The sequence below is a fragment of the Emydura macquarii genome, unplaced genomic scaffold (assembly GCF_026122565.2).
Source record: "Emydura macquarii macquarii isolate MOO-44397 ecotype Brisbane River unplaced genomic scaffold, CSIRO-AGI_Emac_v2 contig_1947, whole genome shotgun sequence".
Classification (NCBI taxonomy): Eukaryota; Metazoa; Chordata; order Testudines; family Chelidae; genus Emydura; species Emydura macquarii.
The window spans coordinates 1,155,795-1,174,126 of NW_027132084.1; the positions used below are offsets into that span (position 1 = coordinate 1,155,795).

An 18,332-nucleotide genomic window follows, 5' to 3' on the forward strand; every position below is an offset into this window, starting at 1 on the left:
TCATGTTAACATAGTCCTGTTTGAAGAGGACATTTTAGTTTGCATCCACACAGGAAGTTACACAGCAGCATTATGGTGTGCATTGCTACTAACACCCCATTAGTCACATAGTCTTTCTCCCCCCCTCTGACTCGAGCACCCCACCCCACCCCCAGTCTCTCCCTCCACTGCCAGTCCCAGTTTACCTCTCCCTGCAGGTCTGCCTCTTGTCCTTTCTGCATTCAGGTCATGCATCTTTCTTTAGGCTTCCTGGGCACAGTAGAGGGGTCAATGAAAACTCAGGAGAGACAGTCTACTTTTCTCGATTCTGGTGCCCAGACCCAACACTGCTTGCAGCTGTCCACAGCTGTAATTGCAGGAAAAGTCTTGCTCAGCTCCAGGCAGGGCCTGCCCAATCAGGACAGTAGATTCATGGACTTTTACTGCTAAAATTCTAAGTCTCACTCAGCATGTCTTTATAATTTGGCCAAATGTGGACGGATTTTCACAGGGAAAGCAAAAGGCACCCCCCCGACAGAAAGGCCTTTCCTTGCCTTTCAATTTCAAGTTCCTGCTCCAAAGCATGGAGGCGGTAGAGCTTTTCAAAGAAAAGATCATAATTTTTTTTAACATGGATAAAACAACAATTTTTTCCTAGCCTCATTCTTGGAAACAGCTGTACTATTTTGGCTGAAATTTTCCAAAAAAATTCAGCCTGAGGCAGGCACCCAGCAGACCAAATTTCAGCCCAGTTTGGCGAAATTATAAGCAACTGAAACAGGTCCTATAATGGGAAGTGTCAAGCAATCTTAATAATAAGTGGTGCTACCAGCCCTGCATATAATAAAAAAGTACCTATCTCCCCCACTTCTAAGCACAATTGCCATAAATTAAAAATACAGTCCTCCTAAAAGACTAAATGAGCCGTCTCCTGACCCTTGACGAAACAAACCCATAAAACAACCCAATCAAAGATTAATTCAGACCCAGGTTATACCCCAGCTTTACCACAAATCCTAGCCTTTGTGATGCCTGCACCCACTAAAGGTTGGTAAATAGATGGGCTTTGCAGCATGTACTGAAGGTCAGCAAACTCAGGCTATTTGAAACCAGAAGGGAGAATAAGTTCCAAAGTCAAGGGCACCCTCTGTTTATACTGAGGGGCTTCCATTTGGAGCTGCTTTTGTCTGCAGATGTGGCAGTACAATTCAGGGAAAGAAGCATTTTTGCAAGTTGGCAGCTCCCAGGCCTTTTAAAGGTTTATAAGTCAAAATGTAACACTTCAGATTTTAGCCGGAAACCAATAGGCTAGTAGGTATACCAATACTAGTAGGTATATTGCAGTAGTAACTAGATGCCCCAGTCAGGGTTCAGGGCTTGAGCATGCTAGGTGCCTTACAAATCTACAATAAAAAGATGATCCATGCTCTGAATTGCTTACATGTATGAGATGCAAAATAACAGGTGGACTCAATAAGCAGATATGGGGGAGCACAAGGTACAGTGAAATGCTTATAGTCAACATGGTATGCAGTGGTTGCAGCTCAGTAGCTACCTAATGTAGCTTGATACTGCTTAATAACATTTCCAGATGTTTTCAAATGTAGCTGATAATACTGTTTGTTCCTTTTTTCTCCCCAATACAAGGGCACCTTGATGCAGCGGATAGACTTGGAGATGCCCATCCAAAGTTATGGTGTGCTTTAAGTGAGGGAAAGGTGATTGTGTTTGATGCATCTACCTGGACTATTCAGCAACACTGTTTTAAAGTGGGCAGTTCTAAACTGGTGAGTGAGACTAGTGTATAGGTATTACAGTTGTTATTATTATTAATTATTTGTATTACCATAGCACTTAGGAGCCCTGGTCATGGATCAGAACCCAATTGTGCCAGACACTGTACAAACACAGAACCAAAAGACGATTCCTGCCCCAAAGAGCTTACAATTTAAGTATAAAATAAGCTACAACAGATGGATACACACAGATAGGAGAGTACAAGAAAACAATGGGACAGTAGTGGTCAGTGTGATAGCAGTAGTCTCATTACGCCAGCAGTCTAGCAGTTGTGAAGAGTTTTTTTTTAAAAGGCATTTTGGCAAAGGAGAATTTTAAGGAGGGTTTTTTACCTCTGTGGATGCTTACAGGGAGTTTATTGTGGGGTAGCATGAGAGAGAGAGCACAAATATGCTTGTTTGAATATTTAACAAGTGGGCAATGGAGGCTGTTATCATGGACTGATTGGAAGGGGAATTGACCTCTCTATAATGAATGAGAGGTGATAGGGTGGGGATAGGCTGGGAAGGGCCTTGAAAGTGAAGACAAACAGCTTATGTGTGATGTGATAGAGAAGAGGGAGCTACTGGAATGAAGCAATAAGAGAGATAACATGGTCAAAGCGACAAGTTAGGAAAAGGATCTTCATAGCAACATTCTGAATGGATAGGAGTAGGGCAAGTTTGTATTGTCCAGGCCCGAAAGAAGGAAGTTAAAGTTATATAGATGTGAGATATTGAGAGCTGTGTGGATGGTTAGGAAAGGATGTGTTTTAGAGATGGCCCGCAGAAGGATAAACCTCAGGATTTACACATAGCCTGGATATGAGCACCTAGAGAGAAGTCTGACTCAAAGATGACACCCTGGCTATGGGCCTGTGTGATGTTTGCAATGATTGGGGAATGGGTAGGAAGGGAGAGATTCAGAGCTCTGTTTTGAGTCATGATGATCTTGAGCTGTTGGCTAGACATCCATGAGGAGATGTCAGCGAGACAGGACACGATTTTAGTTTGGAAAGACAGAGACAAGTTTGGGGTAAAGAGAGAGATCTGTAAATCATCAGCATAAAGACAATAGTTGAATTTGAGTTTCTGGTATTACCCAGAGATAAGGTATAGAGGGAGAAGAGAAGGGGACCAAGGACGGAGCCCTGAAGAACCCCCATGGAAAGTTGGAGGGGGATGGGGAGGATCCTAAGAAGGACACACTGAAGGAGCATGTTGAGAGGTGAGGAGAAGCAGGAGAGGAGAGTCATGGAAGCCAAAGAAGGACAAGATTTCAAGAAGAGGATCATGGTTGATTCGGTCAGAGGAGGCCGACAGTTCAAGGAGGATGAGGCTGGCATGCTGATTCTGAACTTTGTCTTGGAAAAGATTATTAGAGACTTTGGCAAACAGTTTCAGTGGAGTGCAGAGGGCAGAAGCCTGATTGGAGAGGACCAAGGATGGAATTGGAGGAGAGGAACTCTAGACTATGAGCAGCGCATTCAGTGAGCTTACAGATGAAAGGAAGAAGGAAGATGCAGTGTTAGTTGGTGAGGCAAGTGGGCTCAATGGTGGGTTTTTTAAAATAGAAGAGACTAGATCATGCTTGTATGGTGAAGGGAAAGAGCCAGAGATCACTGGTAATGAGAGGTTAAGGAGAAGAGAAAAGGAGGGGAAGAGAGTAGGTGCAAGGGGATGGGGTGGGGTGGGGTTGGGTCACTGGGGTAAGTGGAGGAGTTGGAGAAGAGCCACCAAGGAACTTCTGTATCTGTAACGGGAGAAAGAGGAGAGAGTTGCATGAGGTGAGGGGAAACGTAAGTTGAGGACGGGGAAGATCATTTTGTATTTTGTCAATTTTCTCTTGGACGAAAGAAAGATTCTATGCACAGAGAGGAGTGGATGCAAGAGGTTGGGTGGGTTTGAGGAGTGCGTCAAACATGGCAAAAAGGCAGCTGAAATTGCAGGCATGGGATTCAGTTAAGTTGGAGAAGTAGAGTTTTTTAGCTAGGAAGATGGAAGAAGTGGAGGAGGAGGAGAATGAATATATAGTTGAGGAAGGCAGCCTGGTCATGAGATTTCCATCAAAGATACTCCGCAGTGCGAGACCAGGAGCAGAAAAAGCAGATGTTAAGAATAAGTCAGGGCTGAGGTGTTGGTAGAGTGGACCTTGAGATGGGAAAGGGACAAAAGAATTGTAACTGGAGGAGAGTGACATGGAGAGAATCAACAACTGTATCAATGGAACAAAAGGAAGAACGGGCAGGAAGGAGAGAGGGCAGAGAGCAGACAAGAAGTCATCAATGCTGATGGACTGCAAGACACAGAAAGGCTACCTTGAAGGTCATTGGGGGAGCTGACGGGCAATGTTGAAAGAAACCAGGCGATGGTCTGAGAGGCAGAACTCACCATAGAGAGATTAGAGAGAGCAGTGCTTGGATGAAGACTAAGTCAAATGAATGGTCCTTTTGTTGACTGGGACAGTTGATTCAGATCAAAGGACGAGGTGAGGTATCGCTGAGAGGTTGTATAAGTCATCAGTATGGAATTTGAAGTCACCAAGGATGAGTGGGAAATTTCAAGGAGAAGAAGAGTGTGAGTCAGGAGACTAAATCCGAGAGGAAGGATGATAGGAGCAATTCAGTGGATGGTAGAGGATAACAGCATGCAGGTGGAGAGGAGATGCAGTGCTGCTCAAAAGAAGGGAAAGCCTGGGAAGGGAGAGTGGGATGGGTTGAAACTGGCAGGCATGGGAAAGGAGAAGCCTACCCACCTCCACCACATTCTGACCCAGGGTGGGGTGTGTGAAAAGAGGTGACGCCTCCCTAAGAAGGGACAGCTACAAAGGCAGTGTCAGATGAAGAGATCCAAGTATCTGTGAGAGCCAGACGCTAGAGGGAGCGAGTTATGAAGAGGCTGTAGATGGCTGAGATCTTTTTAGAGATGGAGTAGGTATTCCAGAGCCAGTAAGAGAAGGGAGAAGGGGTAAGCAAGGGGATGGGCATGAGGTTAGAAATGGGGCACAAGAGGGTGCAACGTGGTGGCAGGGTTGGGAGTGGAAGATGGAGTGGATGGGGAATGGAGGGGAGGGCCAGGGCTGGGGCAGATGTCACCAGAGGTGAGGAGGAGGAGGAAGAAGATGAGTGGGGATACGGAGTCTGGGTTTGTGCTGGTGGGAGGAGCAGCAGATTGGCATGGAGAGGGGAAGAGGAGTAGGTAAAGCTGGTGGGAGCTGTAGGGGTCTGAGGGTAACAAGGAAGGAGGAAGAGGAAAAATGTTTGCAGTGGGGTCCTCCTCCTAGGCAGCTAGAGGATGTTGCTGTGCTCTGATGGATGCAGTAAAGATTAGTAGGTGTTATGATTTTTTGGGTTAGTATGTTTTGTTATATTATGAAAAAATTCAATAAAACGTCTTTTAGAAAATAGTAGATTTTAAAATGATGCCATTATAATATTAATCTTTTTCTTTTTATAAATCCTTTCAGCCTCTGAAACCTTCCTAAGTTGTTACTCTATTTAATCCTTTAGACCTTGTGGTTTAGTTTCTTCCCTGTAAGACGCATGCATTTTGTAATATGGCTAAATTTGGCAAAAACTTTGGACCAGATTCAGTGGTATGCTCTGGCTGCTTTTCACAGATCTAGTGATACAAATCATCTGTAAACTCAGGTTAGCTGCAGTGTTGTAAAATGTGCATTTCTATAAACATCTTGGATGAAATCCTAGCCCCCCTGAAGCCAATGGCAGTTTTGCCATTGACTTCAGCGGGCCAGAATTTCCCCCTTAGTCCACTAGAATCTGAACTGAGACCACCACTCATTTTGCATAGGTCATGAAATGTTAGAGGAAGCTTAACAATTACAGACCTGGGCTGGGTTCAAGCTTGGAATCTTGCAATGCGAGACTTTATCACAAGGTGTATTAATGTGGGAAATAACAAGTACGTTATTTCAGAACTTTGTTTAACATTCTGCTGCTATTTCGAGTTAAAAAATTAAATAAATGTTTCCGTTCTAATTGAAGAAAGAAGTACACTTTATACAAAATGAAGAGCCTCTGTTATGTAAGAAAGAAATGTATCATACTTTGAGCTTCTGTAGTGTGTTTCATCCAAGATCTGAGTTTTACAAATTTTAAGCCCCCCCAAACACTCCTTTGTGAGAGGTATCAGTAAGTATTATTATGCCTACATCATTGAAGGATAAACTGAGCCATGGAGATGACTTCACTTACCTTCAGTCATACAGCCTTTTAGTGACAGACCCAAGAATAGCAGTGAGGAATCTAGATTATTGCTCTTACTTCAGCCACTGGCAAAACTCTCTCCTTAGTATAACATGTTTATGTGCTTCTTTCAAGAGTGAGAGCCTTCTGTACTGTACCTTTTAAAGCAATCTTGCACTTTTTTGTCCCTTCTAGACTTGTATGGTAATGGTAGAGCAGAGCCAAGTATGGATCGGTTCTCAAGATGCCATTATTTATATAATCAACATTCATAGTATGTCTTGCAATAAGCAACTAGATGACCACCGCTCTCATGTTATGGACATCATTGTAGATAACAGGAACAGTATACCCAGGTAAATTTGATTACAAAGTTCCTTTTTTTAAATATATATACCGGCTAATGTGGGAGACATTCTTTGTACTAAAGCGTCTGAAGTTGCACAAATGTATAATATCAGAGAGAATTTTGAACCAGAAAATTTGTTTATTTCCTCTAATTGCTAATCAACATCTTCACTAAATTTAACTCAGAGAAATCTTGCAGGTGTCTGTAAGGGTCCATATAAAACAGCCAGTTCCAAGATACTATATTTAACCTTATATGTAGATGTGATCAGATTCATAGTCATACCTTATTTCCAAAAGAGTTGTGCTTTTCCGAGAGCTACTGTTGTAACCCTGCTACCACTGGCACGCAGAGGCCATTCTAGCCACTGGGGATTAGTTAGTTGCTCCGGTACCCTGGGCATGCTCGATGCAGCACAGTCAGGGGGAAGTGGCATGGAACTGCTATGGTTTCCCTGAGCCACTGGAAGATTCACCTCCCCAAGAGGAATCCTCCCCAGGCCAGTTAAACCAAATTGAAAATTGTTTTGTGCTGTCAGAGCAACTCAAAGCTGCTTTAATAGACCTGAAAATCTAACCCAAATGATCAGAAGACCAGTTCAGGATCCAAGCAAAACTGTACTATGCTTGAATTCTTGAATGGAAAGACAAGGGAAAGTGTTAGCATGTGGTCAAGGAGAGAGAATTCACAAAAGAAACAAATACCGGATATTCCAGGATCTTGGATGGAGCACGTCACTTTAAATAGAGGGACTTTACCGTAAAGCAAGTCTTTATTAAGCCCAGTGTGGAAGCCTCTATATTATATATGCCAAAAGCTGAGAATTGCCTTTAAAGTGGAGCTTTATATATTTTTGGAACAAAGAGGATGTAAGAGAATTTTTGAACAGAGATGAGAGCAAAGGGAGCTGGAAGCATCCAGTTATAAATTGCACACAGAAGCATCTTAAAAATCATTCCATTTTTGCTTCATCCACAGAATAGATTCATCATACTTTTACAACCCAGTTCTGGATTTATTTTTCTTTATACAAAAGTGAAGGGAACAAGTGTGTTGTTTTGTTCAGCAGCTGTTGTGACATATGCACTCCCTCCATGCAATAATGAGTGTCCATTGGCAGGACAGAGTAACCAATATTAAGTTCCTTGAGAGAGCAAACAATCAGCATTGAGGAAATGCTATAGAAAGCACAACTTAGGTGGACGGGACATGTCATCAGAATGGAAGACCACCGTCTCCCAAAACAGATCTTGTATGGGGAGCGAAGGCAGAGCAAACGAAAGAAGGGTTGTGCGTAAAAGCACTTCAGAGATAACCTGAAGAACTGTCTTCAGTGGGCCGGCATCAATCTCAAAGAACTCAAGCAAGTGACTCAGAACAGAACTCCATGGTGGTCTCTGACAAGATCAGCATGTAACAGGTTTGAGCGGGATTGACTAAATTGTCTCCAGACTGCATGTGAAAGGTGCCACAGAGCTGCATCGTCAAACATCACAGATACGGACTTTCCATGCCTTCCATTCAGTCAACTCTGTGCATCAGGATTTGGACTTCAGAGTCAATATGCGTAGCGATCGATGAGAATTGCAACAATACCATCATGACCGTCAGCGATGGACTGCCAACGTATTGTGATGTGCTGAAAAAGAATTTCTCCTGTGGTTTATACATATTAAAATATATGGGACAGTACAATATATTTTCCTACATGCAATAATAGTGAAAAAATGATTTTTAGCTATTGCTTTAAACATGGAGGAATAGAAAGGAAATTCAATAACACACAGCAGAATTAAAAAGAGGAATGACTAACATTCAATGTACTTGTCTATTTGAGTGCTGTAACTACTGCACTATTTGTTTGTAGTGCATGATATGTGCCTCACTTAAAGTACTAGCCTACAAAGTGGGAATGTTAAAGTCTGATCTTCAAATAATATTGGAAAGTTTACATTAGTAGGATCTAATTTTATAAGCCTTCTGAATGTGGCCCTTACTTTGCATTAAACAAAGCATGGGTCTTGCAGAAATATTAAGTGATGATGCAATTAGACTCTGCTCTAATGCATTCACAGGAGTAGACAGAGTCAATGTTGAATCAACCTTAACTCTGGCATTTCCTGATCTCTTTGAAAACGTAACTTTCTCTTAACATGGTCTTTGTAAAAGTGTAGACACCATATATACAATTATTTAGAAAGTAATAAAAATAAAATTAGAAAGAGACCAGGAAAGATTACATGCTATGGTATTTATATTGTTATGACTAGGCTTTATATTGGTATTAATTTGGGATGACTGAGTATTCTTGAGTAACAAAGCCATGAGAAAATTTGTATCATGTAGGTCACCCCAAAGAATGGTACAGTATTCTTGTATATTCAACATATGTTAGAGAAAAGCATTCTTAGAAATGCTTACATTTACAAGTTTATAGGTAGTGGTTTTTGTATCCTTCTACAAGTAAAGCCCAGTTGCATTAGTATACAAGTCTAGCATACATGCCTTAGAAAATAAATTGCTACATTTTTAGACATCTCCAATAATTAGTCAATAATGTTATAAAGTAAGGTCCACTATCTCATGATGTAAGAGTACTATCCCATTAGAAAGGTGGAATTCCTGGCTTTCTAATATGAAGCTCTCATTTCTATTTCAGTGGTTTGCTAATCACTGAGCCTTTAAACTCACTTGTCAAAGATGAATAATAGTGTGCTTTGTGGGCCTGGGATCACTTTTGGGGTGATATTCGGCACTTGGGTGAGGAGGGAGGGATCTGTTTTTCTGAAGGAGGCCATTTTCAATATAGTGGCTTTTTGAAAGCTGTCAGTGCTTTGGAATATTCCCTTGTAGTCCTGGCAGAGATGAACTTAATCAGACTCACTTCTTTTGTTACAACTACAAGAAAAATAAGTTAAAATACATCTTATGATACTTATTAAAATGAACAGTGCAGAAGTGCACATGCCAAATCTGAGCAACTCTGCTGCCTAAGGGTCTCATCCAAAGCACCCTCTCTCTCTGCTATCTGCTGTTGTTCCTTCCAGAATGCTGTCCTAGTACTTCGGAAGTACTCCTGTGCTACTATCCTCTAGACTTGAATGCACGTTCTTTTGTGGTTCATTGCTGTATTTTAATCTAATATTTCTACTACTCTTAGAAGTAAGGATCTCTGCTTTGACTTGGCTTTAATGTTGTGTTATGAGACCTATATCAATATTTTCTTGCTTATCTGAGATTTCTGTGCTGGATTTGAATGTACACCATGCTATTTTAATTTTGTTTGGTTTACTTCAACAGCGAAGCATATTCATGCAGTTTAGATGGGACAGTGATTGCCTGGAACATTAGCACTTTGAAAGTAAACCGTAGATTTCAGCTGCCCTGCAAAAATCTTATTTCTGTCAAACTCCATGACAACCATCTTTGGTGCTGTAAGTTCTTCATGCCTCAGATATGGGAATTTTTTTAAAATAAGTTTTTGCATGTTTGTCACTTGAATGTAAAGTGACAATTTCATGCCATGTCTTTTATTGTTGTATGGTTAACCGGTTCTCTCCATCAACCCATCCATTCAGGTTGTTTAAATAGCATAGAGTAGTACCGTTGAGTTCTTTTGGACTATTCATGTCTTTAAATTAAGCATTCGGCCTAATCAGGGTCTTAAAAGTATCCTTGTTTGACAGCAAGAAGTCCCACATTGGACAAAATCGCTGGATTGCTGCATGGGAGGGTGTGAGTTGCATCTGGATGGCCATGTCTCATTGGGACTGAAAATCTGTTCAGGGATGTTTCAGTCTTTGCAAGATATGCCATCTAGAAGCATCAAGCTTTGTCTGGCCTCGCCTGAAGATGCCTGTAAATTGGCATGGAAACCCTTAAAAGAGACATTCTTTTAAGGCTATAGGGTCTAGTGCTTATCTCATCAGAAGTTGTGGATCTGTGTTTGAGCCACCTGTTATGGCAAAAGTCTAACTTGATAGTCCCGGCAATCACTTTTGCCTACTTCCATGTATTCTGCCATCCCTCGTGTGTAGGAGCTGAGTAGGATATGCTGAGGCTTCAGTGCCATAGTAAACGTAAATAAGCCATCTTTTCCAAGTACAGGTTGCTTCAAGAAACTTAAGGCTTATCCACCCAGCATTGCCCTATCACACAGTGCTACCATAGACCTCTAGACCTTGGATCCACTGTATATCAGATATGTGCTTATGTGACAGAAAAGCTACTAAAGACTATGGTGAAATCCTGACCCTATGTGCAGTCAGTGATAACACTCCCTTTAATTTCTTTGGGGCCAGGAATCCACCCCACAACTTCTGTAGTACAAAAAATCTCTGACCTAGATCTATAGCGGCAAATATTGTGCACACCGAGAACTAATAATGATATGCAAATTTAAGCATGTTCTCTATTCTCCTTCTATTAGCATCTAGCCTACCAACAGGCATGCTTGTAATTGCAGAATAGACATAGGAATGTACAAAGTGAGAGGTGAATTAGGAATAGAGAATACAATGTATAGTTTTCATTGGGGTGTGTTAGGAAAGATACAGATGTGGGGTCACCAGGAGCATGTACACATTTACTCCTGCCTAACTTTCCATGGTTTTGTTGGGAACTAGGAAGTCAGTACTTCAATTACTAACCTCATATTTTTACTATTGAAGGTACAGGAAGTTGTTTACTCATAGCGACAACTAATGGGTCTGTTCGGCAAGAAATGAAAATTGAAGAGAATCTGAAGGATGTGTGCTCTTATTTTCTTTGTTTCCAGCTGTTTCTTGAGGTATTACATTGAGGCTGATAATTTGCTGTAAAGGAAGTCACTGCTTATAAACAGTGCTGCACAATTATTTCTTAGGATATATTTGTGAGTACCTTGGTAAGATTGGTCATATTCTTTCTATTCTTTAGAGGGACCAGGTATGGACGTCATGTTCAGGGAGTAGTGACTTGTATATTTGGAATGCAACAGATCTCTCCAGAACGCCTCAAAAGATTCATCTTCAAGACTGTTCTGAGATCACCTGTATGATAAAAGTAAAAAACCAGGTAGAATACATTCTGTTTGTTTAATATGTTTGTTTGTTGCCCGTTTCCTAGATGTAATGCAGTTTATGTTTTACAGCACGGTCATGTTTTCATCAGTTGAGTTCCTTTATTGTGGACTTGCATGCATATTGGTCTGAGACACGAGTAGCTCTTTGGAGTCAGCTGAGCTAATAGCAGCCCAGCGTAATTGTCCATCTAGTACTCAACATCCAAGCAAGGCCAGAAGCCTCATCCATGATTAAATACATGATGACTTTGAGCCACTGACCTTTTCACTGAACAGTATGAACCAAAGATTAGGTCCCTGACATTTAATGCCTTGTCCCCAATGATAGAGTCCAAGAAAAGACTAGTGTAAAAATAATAAATGCTGATTAGCTGGCCTATCTCTGGAAGATGGGCTCTTTCTATCTTATCATCATGTGCCCTCCATGTCAGGGTTAAAGGACCCAAGCAGTTCCCCATATCGCCATCTTGTGGCAGTGTCCCTCAGCCCTTGCAGTGGCAATATACCAGTCACCTTGAGAGATCTGCAGCTGCTGCCAAGTGAGAGCACCATTTGGTCAGGGACAAAGGTCATTTCCATCAATAACAGTAAAAATATATTCCTAGTGAGATGGAGACAATAACTGCAGACCCTTCTGAAATCATCCCACACTCCGCAGCCGGTCTCCCACAAAATGCACAGTCGCTTCATAAAGCACCTTTTGGAGTTGGGAGGCTGCTCTATATATGTAGCTGCTCTGCCATTGGGGCTAGGTTGGTGAACCAGGACTTAACGGGAAAACAGAGAAAGGTGCCGTAGAGCTAGGACCCCACAAACCCTGAGATACCCAACCAACCTGTACATTAAAGGATTACTCAGAAACTCAGAGCCGTTTGCCCTCTTCAGCTCCATCTGCAGCGTCATTCCTCTTCCGCTCCACTCATTCGTAGCCCAGTGGCACCTGACATAGCGATATTCTCCAGCTAACTTCTACAGAAAAGGGAAGAGAAGCAAACGTTCCTGAGCCTCCCACCTCCCCAATTGGAACATTCAATGCTCCTGTCTTTAAGCCTGCCAGCCATGCAGCAACATGGCACTTCCTCCCCTAGGATAGGATGGAGCCAGCAGTAATAGCTATAATATCCACATCTCTCTGCTGTAAAGAACAAAATAGCATTGACTGGCCTGCCAGGCTGGCAAAGACTGACGATGATAGTGTTACAGCTGTTTGCTACAGGCCTACTTCCAAATGCATCTAATTAAAACCAGGCAGTTTAGTATACCTTTTCCTTATTTTAGCAAGGATGCAAAGACAAAGAATGATGCCCATTATGTTGTTCTTAAATATGCTTCTTTCTAGCTAGCAACCCTTATTAAAAATGTAATAGTGAGTAGATACCCTGTACAGAAACATACACAGCATTAGCTCCAACAGGTAGCTTTGAGAAATCTTGCATGTTACCATTTTCAAATCTGACCACAATACCACTGACCGTGTCTTGGGGGCACATAAAACAACTCCTTCGCTGAAACAGCTAAGCCTGTATCTTAGAAGAGAAGTGGAATGGAATGCATTAAAATTGATTCTGCTTTTCAGATATGGATTGGCAGCAGAGGAATATCACAGGGCAAAACCAAGGGAAAGATCTATGTGATAGATGCTGAAAAGAAAACTGTGGAGAAGGAGTTGGTGGGCCATGCTGATACGGTGAAGGCACTGTGCTCTGCAGAGGACAGATATGTTCTTAGCGGTTCTGGAAGAGAAGAAGGGAAGATTGCTATTTGGAAAGTTGAATAGTTCTAACTTTTCCAAGAGTGTGCAAATACCATTATTGGAAAACTTACCAGTTTGGATTTTTACTCCAACTTCACCCTTCAGATGTTTTTAACAATCAATCAGTGTTATTTTTAATTTATTAGTATAACTATTTCAGTGATAACTACATTATTGTAGTATATAGGGGGGGAAAAAGGGAATTTCTGTTTGCACCTTGTCATGATCAGCCATGACCTGCACTCTGAGTTAAGGTAATGAAAGACTGAGTAAAGACATCACTGGATTTTAAACTTGAAGATTACATTTTACAAACTTGGTTATGAGCGGTCAAGATTATGGACTAACTTCTTTGCTAAGGTAAATTGACTTCAGTGAAGCTAGACCAGCAGAATATGGCCCAATAATTCGGTTTGAGCTACTTCTTAAAGATACATGAGTGTCATCCTACAAAATAATATTCTTGACTACTTGACAGCCTGTAACAGCTGGAAATGTTTGTTTGGGAAAATATTAAATTTCATTGTTTGATTTATTATGGGTGATAGAATTACTGTAAATTCTAAGTGTCTTTCTAAACTGGCAGCCAGATTAATGCAGGGATGACTTTCCATTCCTTCTGTATTTATGGTGCTGCATTATTTAAAATTCAGACTTTCCCTCGTAGCACTTACGCTGTGTGCTGGGAGTGCCAAGGTATTTGGATATTTCTAGTTACAGCAACTTTAAGAAGTGCGTGCTCCTTTAAAAAGCAAACGTAGAATATTGGGATTTGCCAAGGTCTTAGAAATGGAACCAGTGCTGTAGTAGTTCTCTCTCTGACAAGTTTAATTTCAATATATTATATGCTTGCTTGTGGGAGCAACATTTGTTGGAGCTATGCAAACAAACCCCACCCCTACACCACTCAGTTAGCTGGGACTGCCCAACTATCTTAGCCTGTTATGACTTCCTGGCACAAAAGACCCTGCCTAATTTAGATTGCTTGTACCAAGCATGGAACAAAGATTTGTGTATTTCCTTGAACCCTAGCCAGTGGGGAAGTGCCTTGCAAGCCATTAAATATTCTACTGTCGATCTATAATTAAGGCCGATTCGGTAGAAAAATGTTTTTATTTTGTCCACATTTGTCTCCCAGAACCATAGTGGCTAACATTGTTTTTGGACTGTCCCAGTGTACAATTTTTTTGGCTAGAAGCAGGACAGAGGATTAATATGATATTGGATACCTCCATAAAAATGACTTCCAAGAGCTGTGTTTTGGGATGCAGTCCATTATCTTGGAAACGCCCCAGCTCACAGAACGCTTGGCTCACTAGAGCAGTGCTCGTAGACAAATGACTGTTACTGCTTAGCTGGAAGAGCAGTCTGTACCCAGGTGGAGCGGCTTGGCACAGTGACGTTGCTGACCTGGTAGCTAGAGAGCGAGATGGTTTGGAGAAGAGGGAGCTAAGACAAATTGGAAAAGATTTGATCTGACTTTTTAGAAACCTTTGATTAATTGAAACTGGATGGAAATCGAGATGTTGATCTCCTTTCCCATCCCTGCCCCCCACTTTCCTGCCTTTCCTTTCCCTCCGTTCCCATTCCTTTACTTTTTTGTTCTTTTCGCCTTTGTTTTTCCCTCATTTCTAGGGAGTGAGGGAGATTCAATACAATATAAATAAATAAACTGAGACATAAATCATAAAAAGAACTGCCATTATTTAGCTCAGAACATGCCTAAAAAAATAATTCAACTTATTTTTAAGTTACAAGAAGGCACCATATACTATTAAGCAGATAATGCAAAGTAATTGAAAGTAAATGCCATTGTACTGTGGTTTGGTGTTTCATTTGGCTTACGTTTCCTAGTCACTTCCTTTCAGGAAATGTGAGTTGGAGAACCATACATATGTGCAGAATGGTTGTGTCTATCTCATTGCAGAATAAAGTGGAATATAAAATGGATGGAAAAATCAGTTGCTACTTTTTTTCATTAACGTATATAACCTATAGTGGTACAGGGGCAACAGAAGTATTGATGTATACATTACTGATAATATACTCTAAGTCTTTCAGTCTGATGGGAAAGGCATTGTCATTTGATGACAGGGAAGAATTTTAGCAGTCATTTGTTCAGTCACTGAAAAAAATAACATGAGAAACAGAATATTAAACACTATTGCAATTCTAGCCTCTCTTTGTAATTTGTTTGTATTTCTATGTAATTCAACACAACACAAAGACCTAAACTCACAACTATGGCCATTGTCTGCTGGGTGTAGTAGAGATAAGGCTGCAAAGGGGGTGGCTGTGGTTCTCAGATCCTAGGACTGTCTTTACATCAGGTTCTGCCCAGTTCTATTCCAGGCTGATGACTGCTTTTGCTCTATGCTGGTTGGCTATGGTACACTATAACTACTAAGCATCCCTTATCCCCGACATGCCTCCTATGCCAGGAACTAAAACAGTGTGTAGGAGCTGGTTATACTGGCTTTATCTCATGGGAGTCCTCAGTTGGGGAGTCCAGTGACTCCCTCAAGTTTTCTATGGCCTGTTCTGTTATATCTTAACTTTAATACCACGTCCATCAGCATGGTGAATGAGCACCAGCGTGGCACCTGCTATGCTTTCTCCTGATTCTAGCGAGCCAGGTGCTATGATGTCAGCAGAGAAGGTCTGGGCCATCTTCCCTTCTAAAAGAAAGCAGTGAAGCCAACACACTTCGCTTGTGGAGCTTCTTTCTTCTCTGTGCAAACAGTCCTCAGTGCTTGTTCCTTGGTAAATGTAACTGTTTTCCATTCATACATCTCAAATCCTGAGAACGCTGAAAGTAAATTAGGATGAGAGAGTCATTTTCTTCCCAAGACGTGCAAAGGAGCTACTGGCAAATTAAATGACTTCTTTACTGCGGGATATGCAAGAGTTGCCAATGACCAAGTTAGCTGTCATACTGCTCAACCACGTTTCTTCATCTTGTCATCTGTTCATACCAGCCTTAGCATTCACTTTTACAAAGCATTTTATAAGCGGCTTGCCTCATCAGTGGGCTTTCAGTGCGCCAGGAATGAGCGCTAATCCTGGCAGTGACGCCCTCTGTGACACTGAGCAAGGGTTCGCCTCTGTTTCCCTAAGTATAAAAGGGGTATTAACAGTACCGTTGCCCCTTCTGACACCATGTCCTGGTCTGACATCAATGTGGCTCCACTACAGAGCAGTAGCAGATGTTCTGGCCTTTGCAGTTCTGCTGTCCAGGGAAGGAGACATTAGTGACAGTCTGGGTATACTGTAAGTGTAACTTGCTTTATTTGAATGCACACACCAGTCCTGAAATGAAATGGTCAAACAGCAGGCAAGGCAGTCCCTTTCTCAAATCTCTGCTCAGCACCAAGGCGTGATTTCCTTAGAGCAGCCCTGCCCCAAGAGCTGATTTTGCAGAGCCCAAGGCAGAGTGCGGACTCTCCTGCTGCTTGCACGCTGCCCACTCTCAAAGCTACCTTTGTACAAAGCTCTGCATAACTCAAAACTAACACCACCACAGCATGTCTGCCTGAGAGTGAAAACTTGCTCATACGCCACAAAAAAGAACTTGTAACAGGCTATATGACAGTGTAGCCTGGTGTCACTTGCCATAATACTCAGCAGTTCCTGGCTCCCATTCCTGTGTGTATACGTACTCCATCTGTAGTATTTATTAATAAGTATGTTCTCTAAGCCAGTTAGAATGCAACATAATATAATCACCTGCCCTCCCTGACTAACACTGAGTTCATGGATCCTAGTTCCCTTTGTAACATCTGTGTGTCTGTGATGGTTCTACCATGTCCCCTGATAATACCCAGTTTGCTTGATCTTTCCTAGTGGAACTTTTCCCTCTAACCTTTCATCAGTTTTGCTTGTCAGACTTCAGAGTTCATCACTAGTCTTTCTCTTTTTAATAACGTGGACCCAGAGCATCAGCTGGTGTAAATCAATGAGACTCCAAAGGCAATCAGTGCAGGTAGGCTAGTCCATCACCCGAGGATCTGGCCCATGGTGTTGAAAACTGAATGCTGTGTGCCAGGGATTGAGAAACTAACCAGAGGCAAGTAAAGGTGGATAATTTCCTTGCTTCTTGGAGAGTCCAGGTGATTCTTCTATTAATATGACAATATAACAAGCCTTTATTTTGCTGTAATGTTGACTCTTATTCAATATATCACTACCAGCCCTAGATCTGTCCCTGAGGTGCTGCTGTGCAGGCTGTATGGTGTGTAATTTCAGTCCTTCCTGCATACATTTTATGCTGAAACTACTTTAACAGATTTCAGCTGGCATCTGTAATTTACGAGAGTGCATTGTATTTTAATCCCTTATTCTTTAAACCATTTACAAGCCCTTCTAACTTAAAGACATCCACAAACCACATTCATATGATCTCATTTCAGCCTCCAGTGAGGATCAGCAATAGCACTGAACCCAGAACAGATTCCTATGCCCTCCTCCTCTGTCCAACTTGACACTGATCATGATTTACACCAGGGGTGGGGAACCTCCGGCCCGCGAAAGAACTTGATCCAGCCCGTGGGCGGGTGGGAAGTGTGCGCCGCCGAAACCCTGCCGCCGTCTGCCCATTTTCGGCGGTGGGGGGAGTCCGGAGGCGGTTACTGCCCCACGGAACCCTGTGGACACTGTAAAACCGCGCCGCCGAAAAGGCGGAAACGGCGGCGGCATTCGGGCGGTGGGTACGGCCCCACACGTAACTGTGCCGCCGCCGAATCCCCCCCTGCCGCCGAATCCCCGCCCGCCGCCAGGGCCACCATCAGGCCCTTGGCAACAAAAAGGTTCCCCACCACTGATTTACACTCTAGTCCAGCCTTGTGTCTCCATTTTACCGCATATGTAGGTTGACTAGGCAAATCAGTAAATAGCCACCTCTACCAGCCTGCAATCACCTGCACTGTTACTGGACATCTGGCTTCTCTGGCTACACCTATGGCATATGCAGCCCTGGTATTACCAGGTTCATTCCATATTTCTCCAGTTTTCGTTTGATTCCCATGTGTGGCATGGCCTTGAATTCTCTATTGAGGTAACAGGATCTGGCTCGGGAACTCTCTAGTTTCTATAGGGTGGTGCCGCCGTGGTGGTGGGTCATTAGCTAATTTTCCTGCAGGGGCTCACAAGTTCACTGCTTCCTCGGCTCTAGCTGCTTTCCAGGAAATGAGGTTAGACTGGACTTTAACTC

At 42.3% G+C, this 18,332-nt stretch overlaps 1 protein-coding gene across 2 annotated transcripts in view; it reads left to right on the forward strand.

Moving 5' to 3' along the window:
- The window catches only part of DENND3 (DENN domain containing 3), a 76,352-nt gene extending 61,057 nt beyond the window's left edge, over positions 1-15,295 (forward strand). The window contains exons 18-23 of one of the 2 annotated variants that reach the window (XM_067558328.1): positions 1,627-1,766; positions 6,155-6,315; positions 9,609-9,742; positions 10,979-11,097; positions 11,226-11,363; positions 12,947-15,295. In XM_067558328.1, the coding sequence (XP_067414429.1) occupies positions 1,627-1,766; positions 6,155-6,315; positions 9,609-9,742; positions 10,979-11,097; positions 11,226-11,363; positions 12,947-13,147 (893 nt within the window). In that variant the 3' untranslated portion in view covers positions 13,148-15,295. Of the gene's footprint in view, positions 1-1,626; positions 1,767-6,154; positions 6,316-7,286; positions 8,965-9,608; positions 9,743-10,978; positions 11,098-11,225; positions 11,364-12,946 lie in introns of those variants that run through there. The other variant, XM_067558329.1, reaches the window with a different exon arrangement.
- The last annotated feature ends 3,037 nt before the right edge of the window (positions 15,296-18,332 follow it).